Below are 19,350 nucleotides of genomic sequence, written 5' to 3'. Positions count from 1 at the left end.
CAAACAACAAATTCTATTTTGATCATTGTGGATAACAAAAATTGTAATTTTGACCTGAAGTTATTAATGGAAACATGTTGAGTAATTAATGTATTCAAATCCTATGTACACCTGTCAGTCACATGTCTCTGCCTGAATTCTATACCCCTCAAGTGATCTGAAATTGTTTATACAGTAAGTAGCCTTCGGATAGTCAATGCAAAAACAAATGTCCTGTTAAGTTGGTTGAGAATACTTGAGGCTCTCACCAAAATCCCCACCAAATGAAGTTGTCTGGTAATAACTTCTCTCTGGCAAGGAAGCAATCCTAATCATTCTCAAGGGCAGAATCTGCTTTTGGGAAAGCACTTCTTCCAAGAAGACTCTGCTGACACAGTCCTTGTTGTGAAGCCATTAAATAAAGAGACCCTGGTTTCATGGACATGTCTGACTGCAGGGAGCTAGTTTGAAGCCCTACTTTGTTGAATGATTCTTTCCACTCAGCAAATTTGTTGTTGCATATAAGCAAAATATGCCATTTGGTAGGTAGTTCAAAAGCATCTCATACTAACATGGTATCTTTGTAGGCAAAAGTAATTTTAGATTTATTTTTTAAATCTCAATTTTAACTGACAGCTTTATGAAAAGCATTAGGAAGCATTAGGGAGACAAAACCAGTTGGAACAAATTAGGCAGGTTGAGCTGATGTGACGTCTTCAGCAGGAACTTGCTGTCCACCTTTTTATAATATGCTGTGTTGTTTAGAATAGCAGAACACCAAGGAAATGCTTACCAGAATAGGAAGGATTCTTTCCAGCAGCCTCTGCTGATATCAGTGGGCTGCTATTGTTGTACAGTAGAGTTCAAATCTTTGCTAAACGTTGGACTCTGTATCATTGACTTGTGTTTTATATTTTAATTCCTTTAGCAGAACATTTGGGTATGTGGAAGCTATTTTTCCTATGTTATTTTGCCCCTTTTCAATTGTTAAAAAAATGCCATCTCATGTAGGGTGAAGTGTAGCATTTCTTTGGGCTTTGGGTGGGGGAGGGAAGGAGGAGATTCTTAGAGAGGAGCATTGTATCAGAGAGACTGAAAAAAATTCCTGAAAGGAAAACATTTATGTGTCTGTGCTCCTCAGCAGCTCTTTGCAGAAGCTCCTGACATTCTAGACTAAAAGTTTTGCTGATGCATGTCCAGAGCAGGTCTGCTTTCACATACGGTGGGAGTGATTATTTGATTCAGGCAGGCTACATATTTATTTGCTGGTTGTGATAATATTGGGAGAGGTGCTGCATGTGATTTTCCTTAAATAAAAGACAGATAATTCCATAAATATTGGTAATATTTACCTGTGTAATTATTTGGGCTGTTACTAAAGTGCAAATATATTGGAAAATGCTGACTACAAGGCAACAGTTAATTCTGAATTTGCTAAAATGGTTCACAGGTTCAGAACACTGGGGGGCTATTAATGTTTTTAGAATAATTGAAGGGCATGTTATTTCATTCAGATAAGTAATTGGCATACTGTAAATGGTGATGCTGAAAGCAATGAGCTAAGAATATTCCAGTAAGTATTTTAATATTTTTCCAGCTGAATATCAGGCTCTGTGCAGCAGTGGAACTGGCATGACTGCAGGAGGAAATGGTAAGGTCACCTAATGTAATTCAAACTATAGTAGTTCTGGCTAAAAGTGTTAACTTAATAGCCTTGACTTATTAGACATGGTGGTGGGGATGATGGCAGGAAAGAATGGGAGGAAGGCTTATTCATATAGCTGTTTGCAACACATTAGAATAATTTAGGATTAAAGGAGGGGTGCATGCCATTTCACCAGTACACCCTCTCTGTTCTATGCCACAGAATGTGCATGAGTGATGTTATTGAATAATGGCAAATTTCTTGGAAGTGTTATTACCTATATGACTTAGAAATAATATAAGTAAGTCATGTTTGCACGTATCAACTGAGATGATCCTGAAGAATAAAGCCATGTTGAATGTTGAGCTTCCTCACGTGTTTTCATCTGTCAAAAAGGCCAGGCTGACAGTTAGGTTAATTACAGAGAAGCAGCAAATTATTACAATAGAAACTTTGTAGTCCTAGAACTGTGAAACTGCAAACTCTAAGTCAGCCAGTGCTCACTAGTAGATTTGGTTGCATTAGAGAGGCAAAAACATTCAGAAAGAGGCATGTCCTTGCTTTGGAGAGCAATGCCATCTGGAAATGCTATGAATCAGGAGGTGCAGGGGGTATTAGTACACATGCATGTCTAAATGTAAGACCTCAGCTTAATATCCCAGTTCTTACCTACAGTTGCAAGTCCCTTAAATGTCTGTGGGCTAGAGATGGCCTTAAATCAGTGTGAAAGGGAAGCTTTTTGCTCTTGAGTGTGAATATTTAGGTGTGAATTTCCTAGTCAGAGCTACATGATTATAAATATGGAGCAGCCAATGTTAGTGATATTGAAAGCGTATCTTTTTCTAGTCTGAAGAATTAACCCCCACACCCCTCAACAACTGACTGGTTTTTTTGTTTTGTTTTTACCTTTTTGTAGATATTAATGAGTGCTTACTGGATACTGATCTCTGTCCAAATGGAAGGTGTGAGAATCTGCATGGAACATACAAATGTATTTGTAACCCTGGATATGAAGTGGATTCAACTGGAAAAAACTGCATTGGTATGAAATGTCCCATTTTTCATTTTGAAGTTTCATGCTTGTTTTTGTCCTCCTTCACCTTTTTTTTCAGTGTTTCATCAGATCCACTATCTGCCCTTCTGATATTTCTGGATGTTTCTACTGAATTCTTGTTTTAATTTCAGTGCTTTGCAATGCTCATAAAATTCTCCACTGTGGGGCTGTAAGGGACCATTGCCATCAGTGACTCAAATCACTGGCAACCAGGCAATAAATGTCCAGTTCAGTTAAGTCCACTGTACATGTACTCTGCAGCACCAAAGTTTCTCAAAATCAGAAGCAACCAGATCCTGCAATTACAATGCACCACAGGAGGGATCTAGGACCATCAGTATGCTACGGGTGTCCAAGGCTAGAGGATTTAAGTAAAACTTGCAAGTGATTATAAGAAGCTAAGCATCCTGTATGCTACAGAAGGCTTACATAATTTCTCCCAACTCTGACTTTGGGGAAAATTGCCTTTCAACTTTCAGACAGGGCTGTCGATGTAACTGTGTTAAGTGTACTGGCCTGACACAGGAAAATTCATTGTCATTGGAAGCACCAGCAGAATCGGATGTCATGGTGTCTCTTGCTAGGGCTGATTTCCTGTGCTGTACAAGTGAAAAAAATCTAAAGCCAAATTTTTCATCATAGAAAAGGTGAAATAAGTTCTTTCACCTTAAAGGTGACCAGTGGAAGCACTGTGTCATGGGATAAAAAGAATTCAAATAAGTAGCAGTCCAGTCTCTTCTCACACTATCTGGAATGTAAAAAAACCCATCAGAGGCCTGCAGACTCCTGTTACAAATTTTAATTCTGTCAGTTTTCTAGTTCCATTAAATGGTCCCATCAAAAGCCCATAACTTAAACCCCTTTAGATTCCTTTCTTCCACGCCTGCACTGGTGTGTTGTTCCAGACCTCCTTTGCACAACTGATGAGAAAAGTCTTCTGGTTTCCTGTTAAAATTTATTTGTGACCATTTTATTCCAGTTGGTGTTGGACTAGTATTATCCTTTGACTTAGCACCATGTCAGCGCTTATCCCCAAAGTATTTATAAAGAATCATCATATCCTTTCTCAAACTCTGTTGGCTAAACGATCCAAATCCATACTTTCAGACTTTTCATAAAAGCAGAGGCTGCAGCATTCTCTTGCACACAACTGATCTGACCAGTATGGAGTGTTCTGATGGGGTCTGACCAGTGCCTTGTGTAGTGGTGCCAGCAATTCTCTGTTGCCCCTAGGAATATCCTGCCTAAACTGATTCAAGAGTGCATTAGTCTTTTTCTCAAATACATGTTATACTTTGGGGTCAAAGTCAACCTCTAATTGGGAGTTACATCCAGAGTTTTCTTTTCTTGATAGCCTTCAACTGATGAGTTCTGGTTTATAGCATGTTATTGTTATTGGTCCCTAATTGCAAGGTTTTAAATGTTGGTGATTATATTTAATCTTATTTCTCTCATTCACATTGTCAAGATTAATTTAGTCTTGCATGATTCCCTGTATTGATAATAATTTCCAGCTTTGTGTTGTCCACAGATTTGATCCCATTCATTTTTAATTTGTACATTGCGATGAATATTTTATAGGACCAGTCCCAAGACTGATCCCTGAAAGGCATTGCTAATATTCTCCCTCCATAGTGATTACTCCCCTTTTTAATATACCCTACTGTTATCTCTCCTTCAGCCAGCTCTGGAATCACCTTAAAGTTCTTAAATTCCTTCCAGTTATCTCCAGCTTACATAATAATTTTATTTGGGTTCTACTTAAACCTAAATAGCTTAAGTCATCTGTGTTATCCCAGTCTAAACTATCCACTATCTTATTTAAAAAAAAAAAAGAGTTGATCTATCTTTGATAAAAAATCATGCTGTAATTCATCCCATTTTCCCATTTGCTTCTTTGGCTTTAATTATCCATGTCCCATTTCAGTGTCTGCCCATAGCTTATGGCATCCTTTCTGTTCTCCCCATCCATCTGTGAGTTTTCCAGCTGCTCCCTAGCCCACCCTGTTGCAGCCCACATCCATGCTCCATCACAGCTGTTTCCTATTCTTCTATAATGTTCTACCTGGCCCCCTCTCAATTTTTCTGAACTCCTGTGAAGCTTCCCACACGGTCTGTTTTATTCTGCAAATCTCCCTGCTTTTCCTAGCACTTCTGCTGTTCCCAGCTGCTGCGCTGACCCTCTGAGTCTTTCCAACATCTCTCAACACTTTCTGAGGCTTCTCTGACGTAGCGAATTGTTCCTGTCTGCTCTTGGGGTCTCTCCTGGTCTTCACCTGCCATTCATGGCCCATTGCCACCTTCTTGCATCTTCTCTCTAATGACCACAGCTCTTCCAAAGATTTCCTAAGGGCTCTTGAAAGTTAGCACTAGCATTTCTATTTAAAATTTTCACCTCTGAAGCAAGCATAGACTTACATTGGCCTTGTTAACTGTAACATCTAAGACAGTTCTGAGCCAGCTTGGAAAAAATGGTGATTTAAAGACCAGGATGACCAGCAAACCTTTCCAAACCAACCCTCTCCTCATTTCTTTCATCACTCTAGAGGCTGCTGTGCAGGGAATCAGGGACTGTATAGATCTATTCCACAATATAGGTATGATGAAAGTGTGATTCCTAGCTTCATTTTGAACCATGTTATGGCTGTCACGTATTATGAATATGTGTAGAAAGGAAGTATGAGCTCTTGTAAAAGCAAAGCAGTCTGCTAAAGAATAAAGCTCAGGAGAAAGTCAACAAAAATACACACAGATGGGTGGGATTTTAAAGTTTATTTTTCCCTATTTTAAAAATAAAATGAAAATGTTAATATTTGTGTGGTTTCAATTCATATATCTGTTATTATTTCCATTATTTTAATGATAGTTTTCCTGAAGAAGGAAGGTGCAGTAAATGGGATCTTTAGTTTATTTAGAATGGTCATTTCCATTTGAAAGAATTCCAAGCCTGTTGTCTACAAAAAGAATCTAGATTTCTTTTTAGTGTCTTTGAAAAAGTGCAAGTCATTTGTGTGAGTATTCTCTCTCTCTCTTCCCTTTGTCTCCTTCTCTCCACATACTCAAAATCTAATGAAATGTGGCTGTCAGGAGAGAAGTTCTGTCCTGGCTTCTACTCCAGCAATGTTTTGTTTCTTAAGAAGTTCTTGATTTTCGTTATAGACATTGATGAATGTGCACTGAACATGCTGCTTTGTGACAATGGGCAATGCAGAAATACCCCTGGAAGTTTCACCTGCACCTGTCCAAAAGGATTTGTATACACTCCTGACCTAAAGACATGTGAAGGTAACTGGCAACACTCCATTTCATCCTAGTTTTATTCCTTTGGATTGTTCTTAGATTGTGCCAGAAATACTTTGAACCTTGATGAGCCTATAATGTGTAGAACGTAAGAAAAAAAATCATATCATGAAGTAGGGGAATGAGGAAAGACAAGGCCAAAATTAAAGCATTAGATAACCTTGTGGAATATCCTGTATTAGGTCTGTACTAGCACTCTCCTTATCGACTACTACCAGTGGGCCCACACTGTGCCATGGATGAGAGAAACTTGAGAAGAACCAAGTTTTACGAATCTGTTATCTTGTGTGGAGAACAGAGCCAGACTCCTCATTTGAACCCTTTTTGAGCCACAGGCAGAATGTGTATCAGATCGTCTAAGCAACACAGTCCACCACCACAAAGCAGGACAATAGCTGGATATTGCTGAAAAATGAGATGCTGCTTCAAAGTTCAGCATTTTAATGTTCTAATGTGTTAGTGTGTCTTTAGGACGCATGCATCATTCGTCTATTGTGAAGAGTTTCATAATAGAAAAATAGAGTATCAGGAAAACTGGTCATAAGGAAAGCTTCCATTTTCCCTAAGCTGGAAAAGGCCATATGTATTTTTGTTAATGCTTCCTGGTACTAATGGCAGTGTGTTTCTCTTCTAGATATTGATGAGTGTGAATCTAATCCCTGTGTTAATGGGGTGTGCAAAAACACACCAGGCTCTTTTGCTTGTGAATGTTCTCCTGAAAGTACGTTGGATACAACCAGAACCATCTGCATAGGTATTTATTCTTCTGAAGATTTTATGTTTGCTGGTTAAAAATATCCAGTAGCATACAAATGTTGTACACCAAGTTTAGAAAATATTTAAAAATAACTTGTGCAGATAAATGTAGTAGAAAATGTTACAGAAACAATGTTAAGAAGTTTCACCATTACTGTGGGTACATAAAGTGCAGCTAGCACTTGGGAGCATGTTAAATTTGAAAGAGGTTAGGGTTTTTTGTAACAAATACAGGCATGCTAAGACTACTTCTTCAGGACTATGCTCACCCACTCAGTTCCTCCTACAAGAGGGGTGGACGTGTTCTCATTAAGATCTGCTCTCTGGAAAGGCCAGTTTTCTGTTTGAGATAGAGCATGAGTAAGTTTGGGTACAGTCCAGACCAGCTCAAGAGCAGCCATGGACAATGCTGTGACTCAGATACTCTGTGGACTCATAATTTCTTCCTTACCTGTTCTGGAGGGACAATGATTTATAGCTGTTGCCTAGTCAGTGAGGAAGGCTGTGGAACTATAGCTCTGCCTGATCGTTAGCTATCTCCTGCCACTCCCTATATGGGAAGTTCAGATATCCAGACTGGGGGATTTAATAGATTAATGGAAGATCTAGCAAGGGTTCATATCTACTCCATTCTTCTGCATGTGCCTCTAATCCAAGTCATAATAAATACAATGACTCAGATCTTGCATGGTATTGAGATATTCCCTGTTAAGGTCAATAGGCATAAACTGGATTTGCAAGGGCTCTGTGCTGGGATGATTTCAGGCTATAGTCCAGCACAGAGGATAAATTAAGAGCTTTTAAAACAAATTCAGATCTGTTGTGGTAAATTATAATGAAAGGGTGAATCTTTTTTATGGTCAAATTCAAGTGTGCTTGCAAATATATTATACATTAATGTATGATGCTAAATAATCTGTGTGACAATACGTTGTGTTTTTTTCCAAACAGAAACTGTTAAGGGTACCTGTTGGCAGAACATAGTGGATGGAAGATGTGAAATAAATATCAATGGAGCAACTCTGAAGTCCCAGTGCTGTTCCTCACTAGGTGCTGCCTGGGGAAGCCCGTGTACACCATGTGAACGAGGTAACGCCGTTAATTTTCCTCAGGAACCTAGGATTTTTCCTACTCCGAGGTTAGTCTAGATTGTCATAGAAGTTTGGGCACAGGCTAGACAAATAGCTTTACTTGTTCTGTTATCAAGCACTCATTCCTTAGTCCAAAAAAGAGAAGTCTTAATATTTGAGAGAGCATGTTAGCTGTAAAAGGTTCTAACTTTGGATTTTATAGTAAACATTTTACAAGTTGAAATTCTGAAGGGAAGGGGCCACACCTACAGTCTGTAACTTGCAACATCACTTTAGCATGGTTTGTCATAATTAGTGATCTAGAGTTCTTAATGATGTAGCAATAGATGCACATTCCCCAGAGCTCTCAAGAAAATGTTTGCAACAAACGGATCTTTGGTGTGGTAATGGAGGGAGGAGAGGGAGTAGCCCTTGTTATTATACTCTGTAGATTAACTGATGACCTAGAGAATCATATGGTTGATCAAGAAATGGGTTGAGGTCTCTGCATATTCACTTGATAATTAAACTGAACTGTGGGATGAGCTGATGAATCCAGAAATGTGTGTGGGTTGTTATTTCTATATGCTGAAAGCTGCTAGTTTGCTCCTCAGTTAAATTAATCTTGTATACATTAGCAGAATTAATCCTCATCTGTCCGTGGTAAATAGGGCTGTAGTGTGCTGTGATCAAGCTGAATTAATTAATTTGTTTGAATGAAGCAGGAATCATATAACCACTTTTGGGTTAGCTAGCTAAGACACATGGGAAACAAAAGAGGATAATAGCTGACACTATGTAGTTTATGTAGTTGCCCCATCTTATCTCTTTATTATTTCAGAAAATACTGAGATACTGTCTAGGCACTGAGACTTCTCATAGCAATAAACTTGAGATAATATTTCACATGATCAGTTTTGCACAAAGTTAATGGTGAGTTTTGGAGTGTAGTGTTCTAAAAGTTCACTTTTGTTTGTTTTACAGACCCAATATGTCAAAAGGGATATTCAAGAATAAGAGGAACATTGTGTGAAGGTATTTATTGTTGCTTTAACATAAATCAGAGCTTGAAGGAAAAAATGCTAGTGTTTTGATTTAAGTGGTTAATTTAGCATAGAGGAACACTATGCCAAATTCTTACCTTGTGTAGTTCCATTGACTTCAGTAGAGTTATGTCAGGGATGAATTTGGCTTCAGTTTGTTTAACATTCCTACACACTCACAGTTTATCTCAAAGTACACACTTGCAAATATAGTGTCTACCAGTATAGGGAGATAGTTCTCTCTTTTCAAGTACTGTTAACTGAGTAACCTATCTGGGCAAAGTATGCATCTTATATATGTTATAAAACATGGCATTTCTGATACAGTGATATGACAAGCTATTACTATGCTTTAGAAAAAGAATGTTTAAAGATTATATTTCATACGAAAGGGTTTTTTTGCCTTTTTTTATTAACCTTGGCTTTCTTCCATGCAACATTATATGAAACCAGACACATTCCAAAGCATAGTTTCATTGTCTTATGTAAAAAAAAAAAAAAGGAGGCATCAGGACACAGTTAAACTTCGGTTAAAGAAAAGGTTGAAGATTTTTTAAATGTGTAGCTTTTTGCTTGGTATGAGATGACTCTATACTATTCTGTGAGAATTGAAAGTCCCACCCTATTTCATCTTCATTTGAATTGATCTGAACCCCTGGCAAAATGCTGCATGTTTCCATAATATGCAGAAGCTCAGAGAGTCTCAAACTGCTGTGGGTCATCCTGACTGACAACATCTGACATGACACTGCAGTTAAAATATTTTTTAAAAATTACTCCCATATGTAGCTTCCATAAAGAAACATTGTTTTTTTCCTTAACAAAAAAAATAAGAGGAAAAAAAAAAAGAGGAACACCCTCACACATATTCTTTGCTTTCCAAATGATGACTGAATATCTTGGCATGTCTGTGCTGCAGACCCACTGTACATAACTTATCTGACCTCAGCAACACTTTCTGGAGTGTGTAAGTGAAAGAAAAGGGGGGAAAAAAAGTGGCCCCACCTATCTCTCTTCACAAGGAAAGTCTTAGAACATTTGTAACACTGCTGGGATGGAAAGTTTATCCTTCCAAGATGTAGACATAACTGTTTTCAGCATTTCCTTTACCAGCACTTTGGATTATATCTATTACATGCTTTAATCTTTCCCATTTCAATGGGACCTGGATAGCCCCAGATTTTTCAGAGTAGTTTCCCCTGCTCTTAACATACTGAAGCTGTATTTGGGTTTCAACCAATGTAAGCATTTTTCAAGACGGGGGAAGATCTCTAGGAAATTTACTGGCAAGTGAGAGACGTGACAAGGGAGTAAGTTTAGTTCCCAAAAGGTGATACTCAGTTCTCCCATACACAGCCCATGTAAAATGAGTAATGGGCTTTGTGCAAAGAAATAAGCAAACTAAATTGGCAGTGTTCCTCTAGTTTACGGGTGAGCCCTGGAGTTGTCAGCCGGAATATTGCTCATAGGCTGTGAACTATGTTTGAGTGGTTTCTAATAGTCCTCTGGCTTTACTTCCTGCTTTCCAGTCAATAAGGGCCTTTTATTTATAATATCTGTTCAAAGGCAGAGGCCACTAATGTCCACCCCACGTTTATCTTCCACTCTGTTCCATGCAGTTTGAAGGCTGCAGAGTCTGTTTGCACCAGGAGTTTTGTCTGGAGGTCTAGCAAGTCCCACCTACTCACTTCTTGATTACTCTATACATGAGTGTTCAGCTGTAGATTATCAGAGTAATTCTTTTCTCATTTCTTGTTCTTATCCTCTCCTTTCTTAAAAATTGTCGTGCTTCATCTTGGGCCATATTTATCACTAGAGGCTTTTTTCCTAAAGGCAGTTGTGAAGCATATGCTTTTCACAAAGGACACTGGTGGAAGGACCCCACGCTTAGATTACTCGACATCTATTTATGCTCAGGCCAAGCTAACACAGTTAATCAAATTATCGTTACCCAAAAGTGCTAAATTTACCACTTAAATATAGAAATAAAAGATTTACTTAATGAAGTTAAACTCTGTGTGCAGTCATAAGGAGTTTGTTTTAATCTATATAAAGTTGCTAATTGCTAACAAGGTCATAGGGCCAGGTTTCAAATGCTGTTGTAGTTTCCAGACATGCAGAGGTGTGCCTGATAAGACACAAACATTAAAAATATAAAAAATTTAAAAAGCATTTTTAAAATACAGGATAACTTAATCTCATTGAAATAATGCATAATCTCATTATGCTCTTACCTTTGTCTTTCTTTGCCCATCTGCTTCAAAAAATCTGGCCCACAGTAAGTATGAAAATTGATATAATTTTTAAATGGCCCTCCCCGTTTTATTACTTTTGAGTTTAAGTATATGTAGGAATGGCAGATAACTACATGTATTATTTCTAATCATCAGCAATTTTCTATAATTAATTGGTTCCGGCTGACTTGCATAGGAAATCCTAAATATTTGGAATTTTGTCAGGCCATGTAAACTGTTGTGGTTTTGTATTTTACCCTAAAAACCACACATTAGAATGTTCATATATTTTCTGGTTTGTTCATGTTTATCATGCTAGTGATTACTTTTATTCACATATTGTTTGGAAATAGATGTAAATGAATGTGAGGTGTTTCCTGGAGTCTGTACAAATGGGCAGTGTGTCAACACCTTGGGATCGTTTGTTTGCCAGTGCCCTAATGGAATGACTTTAGATGCTTCTGGACGGACATGTCTTGGTAGGTATTAATACCATTTACAGGTCTACTAGGGAAGAGCTGCATGTTTTCTTACAGGTAAGGAAAATTTTTTTTCCACATAAGTAATTTTGAAATTGAATCAATCAGGGGCTTGAACTTAGTTCAGCTGGATTATGAACAGATTCCAATGGTAGTAGCTAAAGCCCATCACCATCTGCTAGCTGGTGAATAGCATTGATTTGGTTCCAGATTCTTCATCTGACAATTCACTACAGATCATCTGTGCTCTTAATGCTCTTCATCTGCAGCCCCACTGAAATCAGCAAGGTTGGAAGGGTGGTGGGCGTGACCATTGTGGGCAAGGACTCAGGCATCTGAGGAGGGATGCGGTATTCCTAGCTACACTGTACGCCTTAACAGAGGATGCAACAGAATATCGAAGTTTTGTATGCTGTCCATCCAAAGCACCTTTGTCCCTTTATGACAGTTGTGCCTAAGATTTGTCTCCGAACAAGGCATAGCCTGTAGTAATCAAAATGCTTTATATAGGTATGGTAAGCTGGAATGCTTAAAACCCTCTTCTGATCCAAAATTTACTTCAAATGTTGAGCACTGTTTTTCTGAATGGGTGCTTTAAATTTACTTCAACTCTTAATTTCTGAGTTTAGCGTTAATACTTTGCTGTTAGAAATTATGCAGTGTGCTTGGTATGCTCCGAGTCCACAAAAACGTGGAGCAAACTGTTCTCTGAAAGGATTCTGGAAAGTGATTCTTCTGCGGTGAACTAAATTTTCTCTTTCTCTCTCAACATATCGTTCAATTGCCCAACAGACATTCGCTTGGAGAGTTGCTACCTGCAGCATGAAGATGAGCAATGCACTTCACAAATACCAGGCCGACACCGAATGGACGCTTGCTGCTGTTCAGTGGGGGCAGCATGGGGCTTTGAGTGTGAGGAGTGCCCTCTGAAGGGATCACCTGAATTTGAAGCTCTCTGTCCAAGAGGATCTGGATTCTCTACAAAGATAGAGATAACTGGGAAACCTTTCTCTAAAGGTATATGATGTGTTTGTGGTTCATTGCCAGCAAATCCTGCTGGATTTTCCTTTTACTCTTCCCTCAGACAATTCTTGTGGGTTTGAAGATTCCAGTGATAGCCAGGCACTTCACTCACCTTAAGGCACATTTGAAAATCCAATTAGATTTCATGGAAATTAAGGCTAGAATAAAACACAAGGTAATCGAGTCTATGTCACAGCCCACTAAATACCATATAATTCTGCAGCCTCAAAACACTAAGTTTGTGTCTCTACTAGAGAGATTAAATTGTGCCTGACTTTGCCTCCTGCGTTGCATCTAATGGCACCTCTGGCTGATGGAATAGCTTTGAAAACCTGGCACCTCATAGTACAAGAACTGGAATAAACTGAGCAGTCAGCTTTGGATGTATTGAAAGAGCAGTCATTCTTACCTGTGCAGGGAGCAATAATGTTAATTTTACTGTGGAGCAAAGAAGGGAGGGGAAGGTGAATAATTTGGGGAATTTCTTGTGGAGCTACTTGGAGAAGTAGAGAAAAATGTTTCCAGGATGATAGCTTAAACCAGAAGAATTTAATTTACTGTAAACCAAGTCTTGCTATGACTGTTTTTGGTAAATGTCCAGCATTAAATGGGAATCGCACAGTGACACCCTAGCCTCATGTGCTGAAAGACGTCTTTCCAGGTTGCCAGTGGGGTTAAGCTGGACAATGTCAGAAGCACAAATGGGTGTTTAGAAAGAAAGCCAGTTACCCAAAACCTAAACATTCTGAAGTCTGAAAGCAGAGGAAAATATATATGAATGACAATGGCTGTTGTTAGTTTCAGCCTTAGTTTTATAAACAGTTACTAAGCCATTAATTATCCATATAGACAAGTGACATGTGCTTTTATTTATGCTCATTATGTTTTCTGTGACTCATGGAAGTCATGGTTTTTTTTCTCAGAAACCAGAAGACAGAGTGGTTCTTTTGGAAGCTCCCTTTGCCCTTGTATGTTTGATTCTCTGTCTGCTGAAATCTCACTGTTGACTTCAGTGAACTGCAGATCAGAACCTGCAGGACAAGGGGGAGACTGATATCATTTTATGGCAGAAAGTGCTCTTGGCAGTTCCAGTACAGTGTCTACATTGTTGGTTAGGTGGAATCAGTATCAGTTTATGTAGTGTGGTCTACAATTTTCCCAAAAGTAGGGGTCATTATCATGAGGCAGGATGAACTCTGAAGTCGGCATTGTTCTTTTGTGCACTGTTTTTGTATGAAGTGGTAATATCATATGTCCTTACTGTTTCATTTTTAGATATCAATGAATGTAAAATGGTCCCCAGTCTTTGTACCCATGGAAAATGCAGAAATACCATTGGCAGTTTTAAGTGTAGGTGTGACAGTGGATTTGCCCTTGATTCTGAAGAAAGGAATTGCACAGGTAAACTGCATGGATTTATCTCCCATAACTTCGATTTGAAAAGGGAAAACTGACCTCCTTTGAAAATACTATGCGTGTGTTTTGTGTTACAGACATTGATGAATGCCGCATCTCTCCTGATCTTTGTGGCCAAGGCATCTGTGTCAATACTCCTGGAGACTTTGAATGTGAATGCTTTGAAGGCTATGAAAGTGGATTTATGATGATGAAAAACTGCATGGGTATGTTTTTATAGACCATAGATATGTAACAGTATGCTATGTGTTAGTATGCTATGCATGGTTTATTTTTTGGGTGGATTTTTCTTTTTTTTTGAAGTTATGATTGCATCTGGGTTTAGGTTCCTCTCATTTTGTGAGTCTTATTAAAGTTCACTTTGACTTGATTACCATGGAAAATGTGAATTCAGTTCTTCTGCAAGGGTCAAGGTTTTAGGATGTTAAATTTATCCCAACAATCCTGATTTTGCTAAGTGGGACACCATCCTGAACTCTGAAGTTAGAATAGATTAAAATTTGGAGAAGGAATTTTTTTTTTTTAACTGCACTGTGGTGTAAGGTGTGACTAGCTGTAGGAAAGGCTCCAGAGCTGATCTAGGCAGACAGTGCTGCAGACTGTGGGGAGGGGTGGAGTGCTGCTGTGGCAGTGCTGGCCCCTGCAGTGACGTGCCTTCCTTTCTCCCCACAGACATCAACGAGTGTGAGCGCAATCCCCTTCTCTGCCGAGGTGGCATCTGCATCAACACAGAGGGAAGTTTTCGGTGCGATTGTCCTCCAGGCCATCAGATATTACCAAATACCTCTGCATGTGTAGGTAAGATACGCAGGCAAGATTAATAATGTGCACAGCTTTTATTAATGCTCTTGTGCTGTACGCACATTTACAATATTTGCTTTAGTATAATTTTCATTCAGACCTAAAACACGTTCCTCTTTTTCTTTTGCAACAGACATTAATGAATGTGACCTAAGCACCAGCCTGTGCCGAAATGGACATTGTGTCAACCTGATTGGAAAGTATCAGTGTGCTTGCAACCCTGGGTATCAGTCCACACCTGACAAGTTATACTGTGTTGGTAAGGACAAAATCCACATGGGATCTCTAGTGAATAGGGACGATAAAACACAAATCATTGTTTCATTTTTAGTAGTGGTATAAAGACATTTTAAATCATGATTCAGAAATCTAGTACAGTCTGTCAAAAAAGTGTGCAAAAAAACCAAGGTGCGCACATACATTACTTGCAAGGAATGAATGAAATTATGGCAGTGCTACAGTTAAATGTGAAATAGCTTATTTTCACTAGTAAATCAATCATGGTGCATAAAATAGCATACTATTTTAAATGTCCTAAGGCTTCAGACTTTGATCATTAAGAGGGGATACCCTGTTTAATCCTGAGTTCTATAGTTTTTTTCAAAATTAGCGTTCCTGACAGACCATAGAATAGAATAGAATCATGTGGTTCCATTGAATTTTTCCTAATATCTGCAATTGTCTCAAATATAGGGCCTTTCCAGTAACTGTTTCCCTAAAGCCATATTTTGTAAATGACACCTTAAATCACATATTGTGCACTCTTTTATATGCATACATTTTATTGTGCCACAGAAATACATGAGAAATCCACTGACTTTAATTCTGCCTAGTGGATGTTCAAGGGAAAAAGTATTTACAAAAACTTTGCCTTCATGATACGATGGTAATCCAACAGTGGTATTTTTATGTGTGGAAAGAAATATTTGTATACGCAGTCAGATAATTTCATCTCTTTCCCGCCCTGATTTGCCTGACATGCATCCTAATGCCTATATTTGCAAACACTTGGATGTTCAAGGAGTGTGCAAATGTCAAGTGTAGATTCTGGACTGATGCCGTTCTGGAAATGTGAATCAAAGTGCGTCCTTGGAATGTGCTTTAAAGTAAAAAGTATTGTGGGATTTAACTGTAATTTTCTCCTTTTTAGATATTGATGAGTGCAGTATAATGAATGGTGGCTGTGAGGACTTCTGTACAAACTCGGAGGGCAGCTACGAATGCAGCTGTAAACAGGGCTTCGCACTCATGCCAGACCATAGGACATGCACTGGTAAGGAAGACTTTGGGAACTTTTCCACTGGAAGGGTTATTTTCAATAGTTTAAAAATGGACCTTCTTTTTAAGATTAAAGTTATTGTAATAAATATACTGGAAAAAAGTAATTAATGCATGGGAAGTGAAGTTCTTTTTCTAAGTAAACATCTCCAAAATATCAGAATTGGACAACTGCAGACTGCCATGTTTTGAAGGGAACTGCTTCTTCATAATTTTGGAAAGTGTACAAGTTGATTCTGAGTTTGGTAACAAAAAGCTGTAATTTTTTCAGTAAATTTTCTCCCTTAAGGTATTGTCTTAGATCCAAATCCAAAATGTGTTGAAGTCAATGGAAAGAATCATCATAAACATAAACCAAAATGCTCTGCATGTGTATTGTGTCATTATATTGGAGAGAGAATAGGCAGAAATGCTAGAAAAGGAGCTGATTGCCCTGCTCTGTGGTTGTGTGGTATCTGCTCTTAAGCAAGCAAGAAAATTCCTATTTTTAATTCTTTGTTTGGTTCAATGCAAGTATGCTGCATTACTTCAAAACTGAATGACTTTCAGACAAGCTGAAATCTGAAGTATGACTCTTTCTTAGGAAACAGCTCTCTTGTACTCTAAACAGGGTTTGTGAGAAAATTTTCAGAGCTCTGTAACAGTCGGGTTCTGCTTTGGGAGTCTGGGAGTCATAATCCCAGTAAGTGAATTGTACTCGGTGATTACCACATAAGTTACTGGAAAGATAATTCTACCCTACTCTTCTCTTACTTCTTGCTGCACAACCACTGGTGTGCTGAGGCATGTGAATATTTGCCAGCTGTTTGCCAATTCCATCCAAGAGCTCCCTGAAGAGCATGAGAAGTATAACAGGGTTAATCCCTTGGAATAGAATTGCCTTTATAGTTGAACAAATTGAGAGTTTTCTATACTGAATTAATAGAGGGAGCTCACATTTAGAATTTGTAAATATTTATAGACCTCTGACCATGGTCTGAATTACCCTGAGTCCACTTGCTACCATTCCAAAGGACAAAGAGCCTTAAAGCATATTTAAGTGTAGTTTGCCCCCTCATCGTAGCTTACACTGTCAGAAAGTTGTGAAGTAGCCAATGTTCAGCAAGCATCAGCCTCTTGTTCAAAGAAAGTAGTAAACTAGAAAAAGTGCAAATTTGACTGACCCTGAAATTAAGTATTACAAAACATAAAATATTTCAATTAGAAATAGTTTGCTTTAGGCCAAGTTTATAGAAAAGGCAAGTTCATACAAAAACTTGCCCAAACACTGGTGTTTGGGACACTTTTTCAATGCAAAAATAAAACCTGTTGATGAAAATTGTGCCTCAGCCAAAATCTAAACCCAAATGGCAGGATTAGAGGGACATGAGAGGGAAGGGAGGAGGCAGGGAGCAAGGTTCTCTGAGCCACTTTTCATCTTGGCTTGACTGGGGACCAAATACCTGAGTTTATACTTGGACAGTCTTAGGGATCTCAAGTCTACTGGCTAGAAACAGTTCTGTGCTTTAGTCCTGCTTGCCCTTAGCCACCCAAAGACGTCTCTAAACCCCAGAACAGACCAGGTCATTTGGAGCACCTTCCTGCATATTAAACTAAAAACTTTGGGATAGAAAGCTACCATATTTCCCTTCTCAAAATTAGAGAGAGAGGAAGCAAGTGCCTTTGCTGTGGGGAAGGGATGGATTCTCAGTGGTTTTGTCCACACATTAACTTGACCATACACATGTCCATAGAAGTTTCTAGTCAGATCTTACCTGGGTGAGGAATAATAAAGCATCTGATCTTAACTGTGAGTCTTTGCACCTTTATATCCAGCCTTGACTCTGAAAAATAGAATTTCATTCATAGGTCAGCCAGTAATAGCTATTAGCTATTTGTTTTCGTACTATCCTCTAAAAAAGACTTAAATGCAATAGCCAACACATAAAAAGGTTTAAATAGCAGAAACACAAGACACTTTCGTATGTCAACTCAAACTCTACCTAAGAAAATATCCAGAGTTGTGAGGGGTCACCTTCACCACCCTTCTAGTGTTTAAAAATGCTGCCACCTTCTCTTGAAGAGATGCTAATTACATTTATAAACGTCTGGTGAATATTCAAAATACTCATGCTGAAATTTTGCCTCTGCCCAAACTGAGTGAAAAATAAGAATAAAAGTATTTTGTGACAGTTTCTGCTCCTTGCACTGAGTATCTGGTTTTACTGTGTTAGATGTTTGTGCATGATACAAGATGTAGTAGCACAGTGACCTGAGTATGTGAAACACCTATTTTACATTTTCAGTTTGCTCTGTGTGTGAACATGTCTTTTATCTTTAACATCACACAAAGCTGGAAGCTATTACAGAATATATTTCTTGATAATTGAGCTGGTAAGAATGCTGTTCAGTTCAGTAGTAGGTCAGGTTTGAATTGGTGAGGTCATGCATAAATAATAATCTCAATTAGAAGAAACAACAGGTTCTTTGTCAGCTGATTTTTCCCCCAACTGTGAAATCAGTACAGTGACAGGTTAGTAAATAAAGTTCTTTATTTCTGTCATTATTATCCCCATTTCTAGAGCTTAGTTTTGAATGTTAATTCAAATTCCATTCCAAATTAACATTTCCAGGCTATGTCCATGCCAACATTATTTGCTTGTTAAGATGAACAGGGACTGGTCAGCCTTCTTCCTTGCAGAACCTGTGCACTCACACAAGCATTAGCTGCTAGAAGCACAGAAGAATAATGAACATCATATTTTAAGTTAAAGTGAGTCCATTTTCTGCAGCCGCATAATTACTGCAATCCACAATAGACTGGTCTGATAATGAACTACATGCTTTCTCTGCGAGGGGGTTCCTGAATCTTGTCCTTTTTGTGCTGATTTTTTTCCCATGGTTTTACTAGGCAGAGTTTCTTATTTTTGCTCTTGCTGGACTATGTTGGTGCTGACACAAGGAGATTCTAGGGATTTTTACAAGGAACACTAATAGAACCCCAGGGACTCTGAAAGATTCCAACCTTAGCATGGCTGCATTAATATAATAAAGTGTCTGCTTCTGCAGCTTGGCCCCCATCAGTGACAGCCAGTTTCATGATTTGAGAAAACAACTTACATGCTAGAGGATGTAACTATGTGGCTGGCCTGGCCAGTCAGCTGAAATGCTAAAAATACCTATAAAATGTTTGTGAAATACATGTATGTATTGTAGTTATTCCCGTCATGAGTTCAACTCTGTGATTCCACTTTGTCACCACCCTTGAGACCTGTAGAGGTATTCTGCTTGTA

At 38.5% G+C, this 19,350-nt stretch overlaps 1 protein-coding gene across 1 annotated transcript in view; it reads left to right on the top strand.

The window, feature by feature from the left end:
- FBN1 (fibrillin 1) overlaps nt 1-19,350 on the top strand; it is a 161,794-nt gene that overhangs the window by 90,507 nt on the left and 51,937 nt on the right. The window contains exons 18-30 of the mRNA XM_075100409.1: nt 1,577-1,630; nt 2,541-2,666; nt 5,838-5,963; nt 6,613-6,732; nt 7,686-7,823; nt 8,789-8,839; nt 11,435-11,560; nt 12,353-12,577; nt 13,859-13,984; nt 14,077-14,205; nt 14,672-14,797; nt 14,934-15,059; nt 15,951-16,073. Of these exons, the coding sequence (XP_074956510.1) occupies nt 1,577-1,630; nt 2,541-2,666; nt 5,838-5,963; nt 6,613-6,732; nt 7,686-7,823; nt 8,789-8,839; nt 11,435-11,560; nt 12,353-12,577; nt 13,859-13,984; nt 14,077-14,205; nt 14,672-14,797; nt 14,934-15,059; nt 15,951-16,073 (1,596 nt within the window). The remainder of the gene's footprint in view (nt 1-1,576; nt 1,631-2,540; nt 2,667-5,837; nt 5,964-6,612; nt 6,733-7,685; nt 7,824-8,788; nt 8,840-11,434; nt 11,561-12,352; nt 12,578-13,858; nt 13,985-14,076; nt 14,206-14,671; nt 14,798-14,933; nt 15,060-15,950; nt 16,074-19,350) is intronic.

This window comes from Phalacrocorax aristotelis, chromosome 7 (assembly GCF_949628215.1).
Source record: "Phalacrocorax aristotelis chromosome 7, bGulAri2.1, whole genome shotgun sequence".
NCBI lineage: Eukaryota > Metazoa > Chordata > Aves > Suliformes > Phalacrocoracidae > Phalacrocorax > Phalacrocorax aristotelis.
This window is presented reverse-complemented; position numbering and strand designations above follow the sequence as displayed.